At 36.0% G+C, this 18,421-nt stretch overlaps 1 protein-coding gene across 1 annotated transcript in view; it reads left to right on the top strand.

The window, feature by feature from the left end:
• LOC110461527 overlaps positions 1-8,139 on the top strand; it is a 91,912-nt gene extending 83,773 nt beyond the window's left edge. The window contains exons 12-14 of the mRNA XM_021515024.1: positions 279-376; positions 1,199-1,310; positions 2,951-8,139. Of these exons, the coding sequence (XP_021370699.1) occupies positions 279-376; positions 1,199-1,310; positions 2,951-3,240 (500 nt within the window). The 3' untranslated portion in view covers positions 3,241-8,139. The remainder of the gene's footprint in view (positions 1-278; positions 377-1,198; positions 1,311-2,950) is intronic.
• Positions 8,140-18,421: the final 10,282 nt, after the last annotated feature.

Genomic DNA, 18,421 nt, shown 5'->3' with positions numbered 1-18,421 from the left:
TATCTTGTATAGACAAAGCGCAATGTCATTTTTCGTTTAAATACGTTATGATGTGTAGAATTACAAATATGGTTATAACTTTATGGGGCTTAGATAGTCATACGTTTGCAGTGCAATGTGTTATACGTTTTTATGATTGTTAACATAGAAACAAACCACAAACATAACATAGTCTCTAAAGATAAGCTTGAGTTTTTAAAATCACTCTTTTCATACCTTTGAAATGCCTTTGCAACATTTGGTTTTTGAAATAAGATATGTTGTGTATATTTTTACAGTTGAGTTCATGGACTGTCTGTTAGACTTCAAGAAAGATGGCACGCACTACGTCATCGTTCAGAGGCCTAAAGATATTCACAAACGTGCAACGTGCTTGGTAAGTAACCATGATTATATGAAATATATTTTACATACGTTTGTCTAACAAGATCATCGTCATACACATATATACATTTTATTTGATGTCATATGAAACAACAACAAAAAAAAAGAAGCTTTTATTGGATAATAAATAATAAAGCGTACAAGCTTTAGAAAATGTTTTTTTTTTCGAAATACCACTATCTTTATAACACAGAAACTAAATTTATTATTTAAAGCTGATGGAGCCGGAATTGGCAATATTGGCTGGATCAATTTAATATTCTCAACTAAGTGATCTATAAACCAGATATCACAACTATCCTAATATGAAAAGGCCCCGAAATTATGTTACAAGCAAGTTGTATGCTAACAAGTTCGAGTTCGATCTTTGTTTCCTGGGTATGTGTTTCTTATTACTAAAAATGTTTTCTAATTCTACGAAAAGATTCATTATTTTTCTGGATCAGTACTTAGTAGTTGCCGCGGTGGCCAAGTGGTTAAGGCGTCTAACATTCTGCTACCACTAGCCCTCCACCGCTGGGTCGCGGGTTCGAGACCTACGTGGGGCAGTCGCCAGGTACTGGCCGTCGGTCGGTGGTTTTTCCCAGGGAACTCCGGCTTTCCTCCACCACCAACACCTGGCACGTCCTTAAATGACCATAGCTGTTAATAGGACGTAAAACACAAACAAATCAAATCAAACTTAGTAGTTTTAAGGTTTAAATACATATTTTAACTTAATGATACGGTACTAACAAATTCATGATTTCTTGGACTGGGAAGTCCTGGATAATTATATGTCTCATCAGATTATAACCGAGATGTACACTTACAGGCTTTCCGTGACACAGAAGGTGGGATAGACGTTAAAGAGGACTCCGAGTGTGGTGCTAAGAGGAGCGTCGTCAGGAACAGTGCAATACACTACGTACTCTTCAAACCGTCCAGTAAGTCTTTTGTCTCCTACGTAAAGTGCAGCGAAACCAGTTTCATTCCGAGCAACACTCTGTAGAGGATCAGCTATTTCAATCTTCACTAGTGTTGGTTAGGTTTTTAATGTGAAGATTTGGGCTGTTTAAGAATCGTGGACGCCTGTAAAGAATTATCCTAGTGTTTTCAAGTGAATGATCAAATGAATCGGGTGTTTTCTTCTGGGCCCATTTCTTTGGGATACAGAAGAGACAAGGATTACTCTGTTGCTCCTACTGTATGGTAACGGTCTCTGTATGTTTTCTTTCACCTTTTCTTTCTTACGGTGTGTGTTTTGCAGGTGTCTTTCTTGGTATCTTCAGTTAATCTGTGGTAAGAAAATTGTGTCAGGATAAAGAGTCTTGCTTCCGTGCCCAGGTTAAATCTAAAACATAATTAGTGATTGTTTACATAGAATGTTTTCTATTGGACTTCCTCGTGGCTATGGTATCCCGCTAATTCGTGGCGTCGATATATTAAATATACTAATATTTATTGACTATATAATATTAAAATACAGCATATATTTTTAGATTATTTAATCAAGTGGTGTTACGCACCTGTCCCCTCCTTTTCAACAGTAGATAAGACCATTTTAAACGATTTCCAACCTTTTGGTCCCTCGCATCACTGATGAGTCCACGATGGACGGACAAAACAGCTGTTTGATGCAGTATAATTCATTTAAGCATGGTATATCTTAAACCAAGTTTTAAAGGTGTTATCACTTGTATGTGTTTATTTTTCGTCCTTTAGATAAGGTTATAAGTCAGGCATCATTCGAAATTGATTTGGGGAATAAATGATATGTTGTAGGGTCAGTTTTGATAAGTTTATGATTCAGCATCCATTAAATATGACATAGAAAATTTTAAGAACGACAGCAAGAATCTGTTGAAATAACTGATAATCATTATGCATGTCGTTTGTTTCCTGTTCCACTGATCTTGTAAAAAGACCACGTACACGTCGTAAATGATTTTTTTTTTTGTGTGTCGAATTTCATAATACAATGGATGGGGAGATATACCTTATTACTTTACCTATAATTGGTGTTATGTCTGTCTGGGTCTTGGGTTTCCATTTCAAAGGTTGCCAAATATAGTCTTCAAAAGTATTGATTATATATCCAAATTCTCTTCCATCAGAATATGGCTTACCCTCTCAGCAGCACACTACTTTTAAACTAATGTGCGAAATGTTCCTTGGTTAATTAAATTGTTGCATTTCCTGTTCACTATTATAGTCCGTTGCCTGTTTGTTAGTAGGGCAGTAAATTATAGATATCCGTACACTGCCTGAAGTAAGGCGGTTAACCTGTCATAAGTCATAAAGTCATAACAGTGTCCACTAATCTTAAAACAATGTTTGAACCCTATATAGGTACGTGGTTTCCTTCAAAAACGTCTTTTTAATGCAGTTTTACACGGTGGGACACCGATAGTTAAAATAAATTGGTTTGAAAGAATAAAAGTATCTTTCGGCGAGGAAGTTTAACTGCTTGAGATATACGACTAGAAATGAAATTTCTTTGTTTATCTAATTCCAGATTTAACGAGGTATCTGTCTACATTGAATTAAAACAAAAGAAATACCAAGTTTACTTATCTCTTTTCAGATGAATGTCCACGAGTAGTGACCTACACGCCAACTCCTACCGAAGTTTATAGACCGAATGATGATACAGGCAATTCTGGCCAACCTGACCAAGAGATCGAAACTATGGACGACCAAGGTCTAAACAAAGAACACAGTGGCAAAATCATATCTGAAGATTCGGACAAGAGGCCGGTTGACCGCTCCAATGGCGTGATCAATGCGGAAAATGCCGGAGTCAGTCCACGAACTAATGTTTCGCTTATTTTCTGTGTGACCATCGTGATATTGGCGTGTTTACTCCAGAGGTGATAGCAGTATTTCTCTGTGAGAGCGAGAGAGAAAGGGAGTGCTTGAGAGAGTGTAAGAAAAATAGTGTGGAAGAGTGGCGAGAACCAAAAAAGGGACACATGTTTGTACATTACCGAGAAGTGCTCAACAAATCAGAAGATAACGATAATATCTTCAAACCATGAAAGGCGATTGAGGGAACTATGTACGTACGGCTAACAGGGTAACGTTATGCTAAGGGACCCACAGACTATTTTGTGTGCCCACAGATACGATCGTTTACAGCTCCATTCTCTTGCCAATTACAGGATGGTCACGTGACACGGTGAATAATTTCTTTACAGAACGTGCGTGTCAAGGTCATACTATTCTTGTCATTATCACGTGTCCGTGTCAAGTTCGTGGAACAATGTTCAGATGTGACGGAATACAGTAATAAAGATCACACGGAACGGCTCGGTCACAGGACTTTCTCAAATGTCATTTCGACAAGGTCTGAACTGTTTCACTGGCGAGACGACGACGAATACATAGTGGTTTCCATGGAGCCGCCGCAAGTGAGCCATGTGTGAGCATCACTGTGTTCAAAACATGCTATTGTTTCGTTCCATGTGTGTTTATGTTTTCGGATGCCAGCCTTAATGAACGACGGTCGCATATCCGGTATTTACATGATATAAAGTGACTGTTACAATATCCACATGCATTGGATTTTAAGACATTCTGTTATTCGACCGCGAGTAAATGGTCAAGACAATGTCGAAGGATATTTAAAAGTACGTTTTTAGTCAACACGAGACTACCTAAGGTTTAGCTCATCAGTAACCAGAACGCATGTGGATACATACACGTGACTGTATACAAATGAACAATTACGCCGTTGAATTAAGGGATGAATTCAAAGACATTCCGAGTTTCCGAGCATGGAAACTATTTTAACGCCACCTTTTAAAGGGAGGTAATCTTGCCTACAATTTGTAGCTGCAATATTGTGATATGATATAACACTATATGATTATTATGATGTTAGTCCCTGTAAGAACTAATGACTTAGCTTGTTAAGCGTTAAATATATTGTATTTTATGTGTGGTGCTACATGTGTTAGTTTGTGTGATCTCAGATCGTCCTAAAGGTTCCTATTTCTCAAAAATAATTAAGTTCGGACTAAACGTCTTGTGCTATTTGTTTAATTATGTTTCAAGGTTCTGTTTCTCAAACCTTTCATCTAAAATTTTCAGTTTTGTAGTAGTTCACTTAATACGGTAAAATATTAAATAGCAATGACAAACCTGAGTTCGAACCTGATCTTATTTGTGAGAAATTTGAACCAAGAGTAGTATTTAATCGTAAGTTTAAGTAATAATAAGGCACATTTATTATTTGTAATATGGTATTATCTATAAGGAGAAAGGATAACGATTTAAATTTAATTTGGAAATGAATTGATTAAGATCATGGTTATCATGGCTTTAGTTTTTTACTGTTTATTTCTTATATTAAGCACACACTTTTTTTCGTGGACGGACATTTTTTCCATATTTATTGGCGAGTATATTCTTGTTTTATTCAGCGGGTATGTCTTGCACTGTGTATTAATGTTCGCCCGATACTTTATTTCGAAATTGATGCTTAATACATATTTGTACGAGAAAAATAGAAGAAGCGAAATATACGTAATATACAGAACTCGGACTAAATTGAATCCAAAACATTTTTTTCACAAAAATAAAATTGGTCAACTGTCAAAGTTGTATTAGGTAAACAATTTTTAGTTTTAGTTTAAACATATTTTATTGCAATATAATTACAAAAGGATTGAACACAAGTTATTGTAACTTATAGGTTAACAATCATCGATGTAGGTTATATATTTTTTCGGTTATACTGTTTTGGTAGATATCAATACACTAATTCGTGCTAAAATGAATAATAACCTTCCCTCATTATATATAACTGTGGTTAATAGGTTTTTCTGTTCGCTCTGAAATGCAAAGTGTAAAGTTTGTCATTTATATCAATTTAAATATACAAATAAGCGAATTCGTATCTATCAAACCAGTTCTAAATGGCTAAATGACGATAAATATGTTTTTCAGTTTAACAAGAAGTACACACTCACTCTAGGCATACTAACATATTTTACTAGTTTTTTGTTTTGTTTTTGTGCCAAAGTTATTTTGTAAAATATTCTAGAAACTCAATTTTGTTTTACATTGTTCCCGTTTGATTCGCTATAGATATATGTGTTTTTTAAATCCAATGCGTTTCAGTGACCGATTGATTGTATTCGTCACTCATGATGAGTATACTGAGTTTCTAAATAATCTGAAGAACTCCTGCTAGTTTGGGGCTCAATCCTGCTCCTGTAAGAAATACTCGATACCTTTATTGAGATTGATATGATTTTGTGATAAAACTATTTTATTCCAAATAAGAGACTAAAACAACTTTCCTTTTCATTTAAAAAAATATATTGGGCCAACGAATCAGCTCGAATGCCTGGTATTTTCTGTTTCTATTAATTTTCATATCGGACAAATGTTGCCCTCAGTAATCGCATATATAATTGCGCTGTTGCCTTCAAAGCTTTTAGTATGAACATTGATAAGTGAATTAGTGTTATCAGTCATTATACAATACACTTTATAGTGAAAAACGCTTTTATTTTAATTGCGTCTGTATTCATTAACTCATTCACCCCTTAAGACACATTTGAACCCCTCTAATCCAAAGTTTGGAATATTTCATTATGAAATTTTAGGGGTGAATGAGTTAAACCTGAATTACTACTCAAAATTGGTTTTTATATCTTGATACTTTGTTTATTTGGGTTTGAACTTCAGAGATTTTGTTTCATATGTGTACAATAGGAAATATTTTGTAACAATGAATCATGTAATGTTTCATGTAAGTAGTTTAGTGTGGATAAAATTACCATAAATACAGACTAAATACTACGTTACTTATAAGCATTCACGACGCATGTGGAATACTGCCCTGGACGGCTTCAGGTGGGGTCTGATTACATTTGCTTTTATTTTCTTGATACCTCTATCAGACCTCTATCTGTTTGTCCGACTGTTTGAAGGCAGTGTGATATATACTTTTATTAAGTCCTACGCATGTACGTAATGAATCTACATTTTTGTATATACACATTCTCAATATAAATATATATACAGTGAAACTGATTGGTGAATTGTATGTAATTGACAGTTTGAATGGAGTGTATGACAGTATAAAAAGCTGGTGTAAGTAACAAGATCGTCATGTGTTAAACATATTATACTGGTGGAATGCTAACTTATATTTCTTAATTGTTCCGTTAGAACTTCTTTCTGTTTTCGTTCAAAATGTCAGGTTTTCAAGCATAATCTATGTGAGGCAAAACAGGGATACATTCTCTGTGAAGGTACAATAACACGTATTGTGTCAGTCTAGTTTTGCTGGTTTGTTAATTTTGTCAATAATAATTATGAGCTAGCTTTATATGATGCCGGTGATAAGTTTATTTGATTGTGTTGTTCCCTCCTCTACTATATTGATCACTTCAATCATAACACTGGTTTGCTTGCCATAAGATACTCATCACTTATAACTTTTAATTGGTTTTTAAACACATTCTCTGAATAATAAATTAAAGTACTGGCCCTGAATGTTTCAGTAACTGATTAAAAGTTCTTCTTCACAGCAGATTATTTTAATTCTGAAAGTTAAGATACCAACAGCCCAATTAAGTAAATGTCTTTAATATTAGCTTTCATTTAATATGCTTCGTTGTATCTATTTCATTAAATTTTAAAGGATATTAGTAGTTTGAAATATACTTAAAAGAGACATGTGTCTCCTTTAGCTTTAAATAATACTTCATTACAATTGTTCCATACGCTTGTAAGCAATATAACTTATATTTTAGATAATAACGTATAACAGTGACAGTCGAAAGAGGATCATTTCAGTAGCAACTGTATTTATTTTTGCAGTGTTTAATGACTTTTCAGTTTTTGTTTGATAAAGTTTCAAATACGCATTTTCTTGTTTGATTGAGGATTTACTTCAATATTACCTATATTTATTTTTGTGTTTAAGAGGATTTCACATTATCTGTGGGATAAGGTTTAAAATACTTTTTTTAGTTGATTTGCTTTTCACAGACATTTTTCAGCCTGCTCATTAGCGCTGTTCTTGTCTAGACGGTCTGAGGATAGTTATGACAATTAGTGAAATGCCACAGACTCTCAGTGTAACCTTCAAATGACCTTTTGTCTTTGTGATCAGTAGAACATTTGGATCTCGGGAGAGGTAGTGAGGTAAACTTAGTGACGGACATAATTCCTTGATCCCTGGCATATGATAAGGTAGCTATAACATCATTTCTGTTTTAGATTTGAAGTTAATTTTGCCTTTTTAACTGCCAAGTACGAGTATAACTTGACATGAAATTGGGTAGTGTTTAATAAAACACAAAGATTGTCTAGAGAAAACTTTCATCTATAAGAATCCATTCTGGCGAGCGTTAAATTCATATTAAAATTTCTTTCATCCAACATTTGTTACAGTTTCGGTTTTTTAAATGTGGATATTATAAGCATTGTCAATACCATACATATGTTAACTGTGAACCAGTGCGAGGGGAAAAAGAGGATGAATGCTCGAAGGGTGAATGTAGCTTGCAAGGAGAAAGAAACAAATGTCTAGAGTGACTTTACCACGTCTTGCTGTGTACTATGTATGTAATACAATTGTGTGAATGACAGTGTCAAGTAACACAAACACAATAACATTATGTGGAGTATCACTCGGTGGACATCATACCCTAGGTTTGTAAATAAGATTAAATCTATGTATTATAAAGACAATTGTATAAGTTGTCTGCCGAAATTGATGTGAAAATAAAAAAACGAATGATTTTTACAACAGTTCTGTGTTACATTATATTTTGGTAGTTACCGTCGTCGACGTGTTCTATAAGGTGACGTTTTGACAGCATTTTGGAACAGTCAATGTCACAAACATCTTTACTTCCGAGATAGATGTCGACTAATGACAGACAAACTTACAACACGAGGATTTCAGGAGGGCCTGGTAAGTTGTCAGAACTTATGGCCAATCCCTTTGATCGTTTTTCGATCAATAAAATATGTTTGAATGAAGATTCAAAAGATTCTGGTTGGTGACGGCTTTACACAGGTTTCATGCTTGCCATCATGATATCTCTAGGAAATATGCTACTTTTGTGATATGTAGATCGTTGTTTTTATAATGCTCAGTAGCGTGCTGTATAGTTTTGTGTTATATGTAGATCGTTGTTTATATAATGCTCAGTAGCGTGCTGTATAGTTTTGTGTTATATGTTGATCGTTGTTTTTATAATGCTCAGTAGCGTGCTGTATAGTTTTGTTGTCACTATCCCAGTTCTAGCTATGAGGGTTTGACTTTGCTTCGATTTTACCTAGATTTACATTGCGTGTGTCGTCGATGAAGCAAAAAACGGTTGTTATTCCGCAACACCTGGTCTTATTAGCTCACCTGGCCCGAAAGGCCAAGTGAGGTTATGCCATGGTGCGGCGTCCGTCGTCCGTCCGGCGTCAACTTTTTACTTTTAACAACTTCTTCTCAGTAACCAAAAGGCCTACAATGTTGATATTTGGCCAGAAGCATGCTGGAATGAACGGCTACCAAGTTTGGTAACTGATATAAATGACCTTCATCCATTTTCAAGGTCACAGGGACCAAATATGTGGGGTCAATATATGTTTAAATCTTTAAATGATTTGTTCTGTATAACCAAAAAGTCCAGGGTAATGATACTTTGCTAGAAGCATGCTGGGTCGGAAGACTATAGACTCTGTTCAATCTAATGTCCTTGTTCGACATTCAATGGCATGGGCATCATATGTTTAAATCTTTTAATAGTTTCTTATTAATCATACACTGATTTTCTGCCTGTAGTTGTATTTTAGTCCGCGTTAAAGAATACAAGTATAAGATTAATACCAGGTGAGCGATTCAGTCCCATTGTGCCTCTTGTTCTCCATTTACTTTTTCACGGGTCGTAATGCAAACCTTTCCTTTCTTCATTTTTTCCCCTTGTTTAATTCGATTTTGGTTCAAATTATTGATACTGGTAGTTTACAAATTTCAAATATATTAATAATGTTTCTAAAAACGGATTGTATGCTTGTATATTTGACAAGTGTAAGGTTTTGTATTTTAGTGTATTGATGGGATTGGAATTGTCCTAATTGTGAAAAAAACACTTTTCTAACAATATATGTGGACTTTGAAGATAGAATATCTCAATATATGCATAATAAAGAAGTAAGCTAGTTATTAACCATGCGTACAACATAACCTTTAGACAATGTCACTTTACGTGTTCCACTGAATACTTCATGAATAGTCATGACGATCCGACATGGCAACTTGACAATATCATTGTCACACTGTTACAACGTGGCACTGAAACTGAAGTGTTCTTGTCAAGTCTAAACTATAAAGGATGAAATTACAATAAATAAAATATGATTGACTGAGGACAGACGAAACGATGGACGCAAACTCTTCGCTCTCACGAATAGCCAGTATTCCCTCGATACAATATATTTGAATATACGAATGTAATACCTACATCCGCGGTAATTCAGACTGATGGCAACTAAATTTCCTGCTTGGAATATCAGAATATCAGCGAGGTTTAGATAGGAAAGAGATATAATGCAGGGAAGACATTCAAGGTATGTGACCTAATTTCGACTGGAAGATGTCCATAAAAGCCCTCGAAGGACATCATTGTGTGTATTCAAATCTATTTCCAATGATAGTCAGGATATGGTGAGTGTATTATAGTCGAAGAGTTTGACGAAAATTACAGTCGATGAGCAATACGTTATTCAAATTACACTTTAACATGCGAAGAACATCATGATTCGTCTCAAATATACAAGTGTATTTTTTATATGTAAAGAACCGCTAGAAAAATCCAAGAAACAACGTATACAATCAATTATTTTAGACCATAGAAAGCCATGCCAAACATTTCATTCAATAAAGTATTGTCGTTTTAAATAACCGGGCCAGACGCGTGGATATTTGAATCAGCTAGCACAGCCGCCGGTACTTATTGGAATTGAAAAAGAGATAAAGCGATGATGAGACAAATGGCTGAAAGAAAAAATGGAACATGATATACGATAAGATGTTTTCAAAGAGAGAAAAAATGGCGAAGGTCAACTATTGCAGTACGTATAGACTATCGGGATAAACAAGAACGTACAACGAATAGTAACTCTTTGGCTATACAATTCTGCCTGCGTCCGTCTTCCTTCCAAACTATACAGTTTACCCTTTATTAATAGACCATGTCAGGTAGCGTTGATATACCAAATACAACTGCAATAGGAAGGTTTTAAAGCGATTTTTATTAGCACAACTGGTCTCATATAGTAGACGAGGTATCTTGAGCATATTTAACTGCAAATCTATGTTTCTATTAGCTCTTTCTGTCGTTTCCGTATCTTTCTTTGTCTTTTGTCTCATTTCTGTTCTCCCTATATACGTAGATGTCTGTCTTTCCTTGGTTCCGTCTTTTTTCTCCGCCATTGTTCTTCATTTCCTACCACTGTGTATGTTTCTTTCGGTATCTGTCCGCCTTGCAGCTATCTATGTCTCTTCTAAAAAAAATTGTCCGTCCCTATCTTTCTGCCTGTCTGTCTGTTTGTTTTTGGGACTTTCTCTTACTCTTTCTGTCTTTCAACGTGTGTGTCTCTCTCTCTCTTTCTCTGATAAGCTCATTAAAAAACAAGCTACGAACTTTTCAGTCAGAGTTTTGAACAATAAGCCGGAAGATACGGTGATGTGACCCAATGGTATCCTGTATTGGCAAGGTCATCCTAGCCACTGATTGGTCTGTCTACCAACCTGACGTAATAGAAGATTAATCGGGCGTTTTCCCCTCTAAAACAAGCATAGCGCCATTAGGCAAATATTGATATAGACGTATTAAAATATTTATGTTTACGCTATCCTGAGTGATACAAAACTAAATGGAAACGTTTTAGAACCATCACTCTCGATGTTCAGTCATAGGGAGAATTGTATCTGCCGGACGTCTTCACTGTAATGTCCTTATATGGTATGTAAATTGCTCCCCAAAATGATATTCGACAGAAATAAAGTAGTTAGGAAACTGTAAAAAGCATTACAGGACTGTAGCAGGGCTGTGTATATAAGCTCTACTACTAGGTGTCATCGCCGACTATGCAATTCTGTTTACATAGCAATTTCGTTATAACCAGAGGCTGTGAAGCACACTGGTCAATGACTGAGGAGGATTATATTAGATGTGCCTTTTACCAGTAATCACCGAGAAAAACCAAGAGGAAATACTATTTAGAAATTACGCTGCCCTCCGGAGATATAACAAAGATATAGAACCTGTCTGTACGTAATGTCACCGCTGAAACGCATTAGAAAACCTGTGATCTGTAGATAATAACGTGAATTATTTGATAGTGAAAAATGTTTCTGATTGTAAAATTAACTCCCCGCAGAAATATGAAAAGTTACAGTCAATTGCAAGTCAAATATCAAAACTACAGAATAAATTTCAAATTAATGTTGTAAAGAATACATAATACATTTATTAAAGGAATGGCATTCATTTCAAATATTTATAAGAGAATAACAATTCTAAGTGTTTCTGGACGTATTACTTGAATGACATTATATGACATCCTCGACAATGGCTTCAAGCATACCGAGTGTATATATATTCTTTGATATACATGGTGGTCTGTGTAGGTGTGATTTTGTGTGTGAAATTCCGACTAAATGTTGATATTTTAAATCTAATTGTATAAGTGCTTATATTAAAGGAGTCTATGTAATGTAATCAAACCAAACCATCAAATCAATTCCCAATATGAAGCATGCGTAAAACCAACTTGCGGTGAGTACAGCAGATAAATGTTTGGTTTGTTCCATGTCACCTAAAGCATAGAATCGGCATGTTATATAGTCTAAAGAATGTAAGGAGACATCGGAATCGTTATTATTATACACACGTTTTACCATTATTCCTCATGTAAATCAACTATCCTAATATATCAATATTTGTTGTCCTTAGAAATTATGTCGTTAAACGTCAAACTGATAGCAAATAAAACCACAACCATGACATTATCCGCATACTGTTTGGTCGAAACTATCTCGGTGGAGGAAAATTCAATAATCTGTGCACCATTCTTATCCTTTTTGGTTTTTCATTTTCTGAAAATGAATTGAAAAAAGGGTTATTAAAGAAAAGAGATATGACATTATGCCCGAACCCTTTAAATCACAACACGATATAATGTTATAGAAGTTTGCCTTTGAATAACGCAACTTAATACTCTTCAGAGCTTGACACGTTTGAAACTCCTTTTCTTCAAATTCATAACTGAACCCTTCCTACTGTAGTATTGAAATGTTCCCCTCACCCTCAATCTGTATTACATAACGATGAATTAACGAACGTTCATTTTCCTTTACTAAGCAGTAGCATTCTGATTTTCATTGGTTATGTTATTTTAATATGAATATGTCAGAGTTGATTCCGTCCCAAATATTAATACTTCCTGGATTGACGCGATCAGTTGATCTATGAACTCCTTAACCAGAGTTTCTACTTTAGATTTGATAATAAAAACACAACAAGAGAACACGGAAGTGTTAACAAAAACTTCATCTAAGATGAAGAATTTTGGGATTGAACTGATTTCTGTCTATTAGATGACAGGGTCTACAAGATTGAATAACATACTCATAGATCGTAAGTGACTTGCAAACATTCCAATCATAAACGGGAGACATCATTAAAGGTGACATATGTGGTGCCAAAAAATCTCACTCATCTCGAATAACCGAGTTCTTGGATTTGTCACTGGTATGGTATTCAGCGAGAATTGGTGATGCAGCTCTAATTGCTTTGGGGTCCCCTAAGTTTATGTATTGTTTTGGTATCTCCTCAGTTCGTGTCTTGTTCTGATGTCTCCTTAGTTCGTGTTGCTGTGTTGCTTTGGTGTCTCCTCGGTTCATGTTGTGTTGTTTTGATGTCTCTTCAGTTCGTGTTGTTTTGTTGCTTTGGTGCCTCCTCGGTTCATGTTGTGTTGTTTTGATGTCTCTTCAGTTCGTGTTGGTGTGTTGTTTTGGTGTCTCCCCAGTTCGTGTTGTTGTGTTGTTTTGGTGTCTCCTCAATTCATGTTTTTTTTTATGTCAACTCAGTTCATGTCGTGCTGTTTTAATGTCTTATTACTTTATGCTGTGTTGTTTGGTGTCTGTCTGCTCAGTTCATATTGGTGTCTTGTTGTGATGAGTCTTCAGTTCCTGTTGTTGCATTTTGTTTGTGTTTTTTTCTCGGTTATTGCTGTTGTTTAATTTTGGTGTTTCATCGGTTCGTTTTGTTCTTAACATTTCCTGTTGTATCTGAAGAGTTCAAGTGATGTCCTTGTGTATCGATAGTTTTTAAACTTTTTGTTTTACTTTCCTTTCTGAGAGAAGATTAATTTTAACACTTTAAATCAAAAGACATGATATTGAGTGAATGATGATATCATCGCGACAACTATGCTAAAACGTGACAAGAAATTCTAATTTGATGAATTAGTCGTCATCTCAATGACCTATTAAAGACTCAGTTATATGAGTAATATCAGAGCTATGACATTTACCAAATATAAGGTGTTTAAATGTAAAAGATGTTCTTACATATCACATCAGCAAAACGTGACCGTTAAATCTTAGGATTATTTATTTGATAAAGATCCACCAATACAAGCGGCCCCGTATAGACCTTATGATATTAATGTGTTGAAATTTGTCTCATGTATGTAAATGTAAAAGAAAATCATAGGATAAATATGCATGTTATCAAAATTACACAGTAGCAGAGATACAAGAACAAAAACAATAAATACATTTCAATGTTACTTGTCAATGCAACTTGAAAAGGTCTCGATCTTTTATTGAAATTACACAAACATTCCGGGATTTAACAGTTATAATGTATTTATTGACTAAATAAGTGTCTAACGCAGGGAAAGTTTGAGGCAACATAGGCCGACAGAAATTAAACATTTGTCATTCCAACCCGTGCTAGCTAATCACAGGAGGCTTTCGAATACAGTTCATTTAAACAAATTGCCTTTCAGATAACCGTGGTACCTGATGCGAATTCAAACGAATTTCCAACCTTATTTCTCTGAGACAATATTAGAAAGTCCGTGCTGTAGCGCATAAATAGAGCGGCGCCAGACCGCTGCAGTGTCTTGAGCAAGAGCGATTAGCTCTCGATTCGTCCATGGGTAGGCTGGGCAATGGGAGAATTCACTCGTGGTATCTTAACCGTTCAATAAAATGACATGTTCTGGGGTTGGTAGGGCATTTGATTTCAATTTTACTGCCAGTAAATGTCTTTTTTGGGAAGATTTTTGACGACTCCTTTCAGAGTTAGTTACCAAGTACTGATTAAGGTTTTCTGTTTTTGGTTGAGAATTGCGTAGTCCTGTATGAGGGTTATCAATGATTGAGCTCTAACCTGCTGGCAGCGCTCATATTACAGACACATATTGGGGAGGAACTATGTGTGCTCTAATTAGTTCTCAATACCAATGTCCACTAACTCCATTTTTACCCACAGCAATTTTCAGATAGAATATTAAATGCTGAATTTTAAATCGCAGTTCAAGACTTTGACGACAGGGCAAATTGAAAATAAATGTAAAAGAGTTTAAGGAGAACACATGGATACGATTATATCTAAATGACTGTTGTCGTTATAACCCCGTAGATGGCGTCACTAGATTGTCGGTTTCCCAAGGAAAACATTTGTATGTGTTTTCTGTCACCACTGATATCGACTATAGGACACACTATCACATCCGTATAGAGAGAAGCGGATACCGCCATACTATATATACTGCGTGGAAAATTGTGATATATTTCAAATGAACAAGACTATTAAAATTTCGAAAAAGCTTGTTACCATTATTTCTATAACTTATTTGATCTTGCTTGTATGATGAAATATCGAATTTACGTAAACAAAGCCAATATCAAGTAAAACAAAGTCTATGTTAAGGACATATCATCTGGGTAAATATTTTACACACGCGAACTTATTGATCCAGCGACTGAAGAACTAGTATTAACGAAAGTACGCCAGCAAAACGTACATTTAAATCAGAGTTATTTACCACCTTCAGACAAATGTTAATAAAAACATAATATTTAACATTTTGAATTATGTAGAAACTAAGAGATTTTCTAAAGATATTTTGAAATAAGAAAACAAAAACAGTTTTTTGGAAAAAAATGAAACCAGATTATCAATATTTTGATATTTGGAGTAAATATTAAATGCAAACTTAATTGAAGACACAAGTTTTGGAAAATTAAGTTCAAATTTCGTGTTCCAAACGAGATTTGGCCCAATGTTAAAGAAAAATATCGGTGAACACCGATATAAAAATTATTTTTGTGACATTGCGCTACATTGCAAAGATTTTAAGATTGATACTGAAAATACTAGCTTTAAGTATGTTTTCGCTATGTTTTGTATTCAATAAAATGGTATTAATATAATTAATGCAAAAGGGTGTAAATTAGTTCAATATTTTAAGAACGCATTATTTTTGCATGACATTTGTAAACCACATATGTAGTGTTATCAAATTCATGCGTAAGACTTGATATTTTCGAATGAATGTCATAACAAAAACTTAAAGTTATTAAAAAAAGGGGAAAATATAAAAAAAATAAAACGTAGCCAAACGACAAATAATCATTTCATCTCAGGGTCGATAGGGAAGAAAACCAACAGGTATAGAGGAGACATCATAGTAAAGACAATAGGTCTAAGAAGGCATCAAAGTAAAGACAATAACACTGAGAAGGCATCAAAGTAAAAACAATAACACTGAGAAGGCATCAAAGTAAAGACAAAATGACTGACGAGGCATCGAATGTAAAACAATATGACCGAGGAGGAATCAAAATAGATACTGTAGTATAGGTCTGACAAGGCATCAAATTAAAAACAATAGGTCTGAGAAGGCATCAATGTAAAGACAATAACACTGAGAAGGCATCAAAGTAAAAACAATAACACTGAGAAGGCATCAATGTAAAGACAATAACACTGAGAAGGCATCAATGTAAAGACAAAATGACTGACGAGGCATCGAATGTAAAACAATATGACCGAGGAGGAATCAAAATAAATACTGTAGTATAGGTCTGACAAGGCATCAAATTAAAAACAATAGGTCTGACAAGGCATCAATGGAAAGACAATCTTCTAAGAAGGCATCAATGTAAAGCAATGGGACCGATGAGGCATCAAAGGTAAAACAATATGACCGAGGAGGCGGTATCAAAGTTAAGACAAAAGGACGGAAGAGGAATCAAAGTTAATGCAATAGGCCGGAAGAGGAATCAAAGTAACGACAATAGGATGGAGGAGGGGGTCAAATTAAAGGCAATAGGACGGAGGAGAATGGAGAAAGCAGCATACTAATAGCAATGACACAACAAACCTATATTTGATGTGATGTTAACTTGTGTCAGTTTCTTTGCTTGTTATAATTTGTATATGAGATATGAAAAAATAAGTTGTAAGGATAAATCTGAGGTTTTAGAAATTAAAAAAAAAAGTTTCATTCACCATTAGAAACTATTTGATTTCACATTGTAACGCTGACCTTACTTTAATATTGCCTAACATACTAATATATACGTATGCAATTGCAATTTATCGAAAACGTTACAATAATACAATTACCATTGGGGTCAGATATCTAAAGGAATTTATTAAATTCTTGAAATATCTGGAAAGAAATAAAAACGATGCTCGTGTTTTCTTGATCTATTCAATCACTAATTTTCAAGTAGCGTGTCCCAACAATGTCGTTGTGTGTGTGTAGTAACTGTGTGGGGGAGGACACTGTGTGTGTGTAGTATCTGTGTGTAGTAACTGTGTGGGGGAGGCCACTGTATGTGTGTAGTATCTGTGTGGGGGAGGACACTGTGTGTGTGTAGTAACTGTGTGGGGGAGGACACTGTGTGTGTGTAGTAACTGTGTGGGGTAGGCCACTGTATGTGTGTAGTATCTGTGTGGGGTAGGACACTGTGTGTGTGTAGTATCTGTGTGGGGGAGGACACTGTGTGTGTGTAGTATCTGTGTGGGGAGGACACTGTATGTGTGTAGTATCTGAGTGGGGGAGGACACTGTGTGTGTGTAGTAACTGTGTGGGGGAGGACACTGTGTGTGTGTAGTATCTGTGTGGGGTAGGCCACTGTATGTGTGTAGTATCTGTGTGGGGTAGGACACTGTGTGTGTGTAGTATCTGTGTGGGGGAGGACACTGTGTGTGTGTAGTATCTGTGTGGGGGAGGACACTGTGTGTGTGTAGTATCTGTGTGGGGGAGGACACTGTGTGTGTGTAGTATCTGTGTGGGGGAGGACACTGTGTGTGTGTAGTATCTGTGTGGGGGAGGACACTGTGTGTGTGTAGTATCTGTGTGGGGGAGGACACTGTGTGTGTGTAGTATCTGTGTGGGGGAGGACACTGTGTGTGTGTAGTATCTGTGTGGGGGAGGACACTGTGTGTGTGTAGTATCTGTGTGGGGGAGGACACTGTGTGTGTGTAGTATCTGTGTGGGGGAGGACACTGTGTGTGTGTAGTATCTGTGTGGGGGAGGACACTGTGTGTGTGTAGTATCTGTGTGGGGGAGGACACTGTGTGTGTGTAGTATCTGTGTGGGGGAGGACACTGTGTGTGTGTAGTATCTGTGTGGGGGAGGACACTGTGTGTGTGTAGTATCTGTGTGGGGGAGGACACTGTGTGTGTGTAGTATCTGTGTGGGGGAGGACACTGTGTGTGTGTAGTATCTGTGTGGGGGAGGACACTGTGTGTGTGTAGTATCTGTGTGGGGGAGGACACTGTGTGTGTGTAGTATCTGTGTGGGGGAGGACACTGTGTGTGTGTAGTATCTGTGTGGGGGAGGACACTGTGTGTGTGTAGTATCTGTGTGGGGGAGGACACTGTGTGTGTGTAGTATCTGTGTGGGGGAGGACACTGTGTGTGTGTAGTATCTGTGTGGGGGAGGACACTGTGTGTGTGTAGTATCTGTGTGGGGGAGGACACTGTGTGTGTGTAGTATC

This window comes from Mizuhopecten yessoensis, unplaced genomic scaffold (genome assembly GCF_002113885.1).
Source record: "Mizuhopecten yessoensis strain PY_sf001 unplaced genomic scaffold, ASM211388v2 scaffold10635, whole genome shotgun sequence".
In the NCBI taxonomy this organism is placed as follows: domain Eukaryota; kingdom Metazoa; phylum Mollusca; class Bivalvia; order Pectinida; family Pectinidae; genus Mizuhopecten; species Mizuhopecten yessoensis.
Note: the sequence above shows the minus strand (reverse complement) of the source record. Positions and strands in the feature narration are given on the sequence as shown.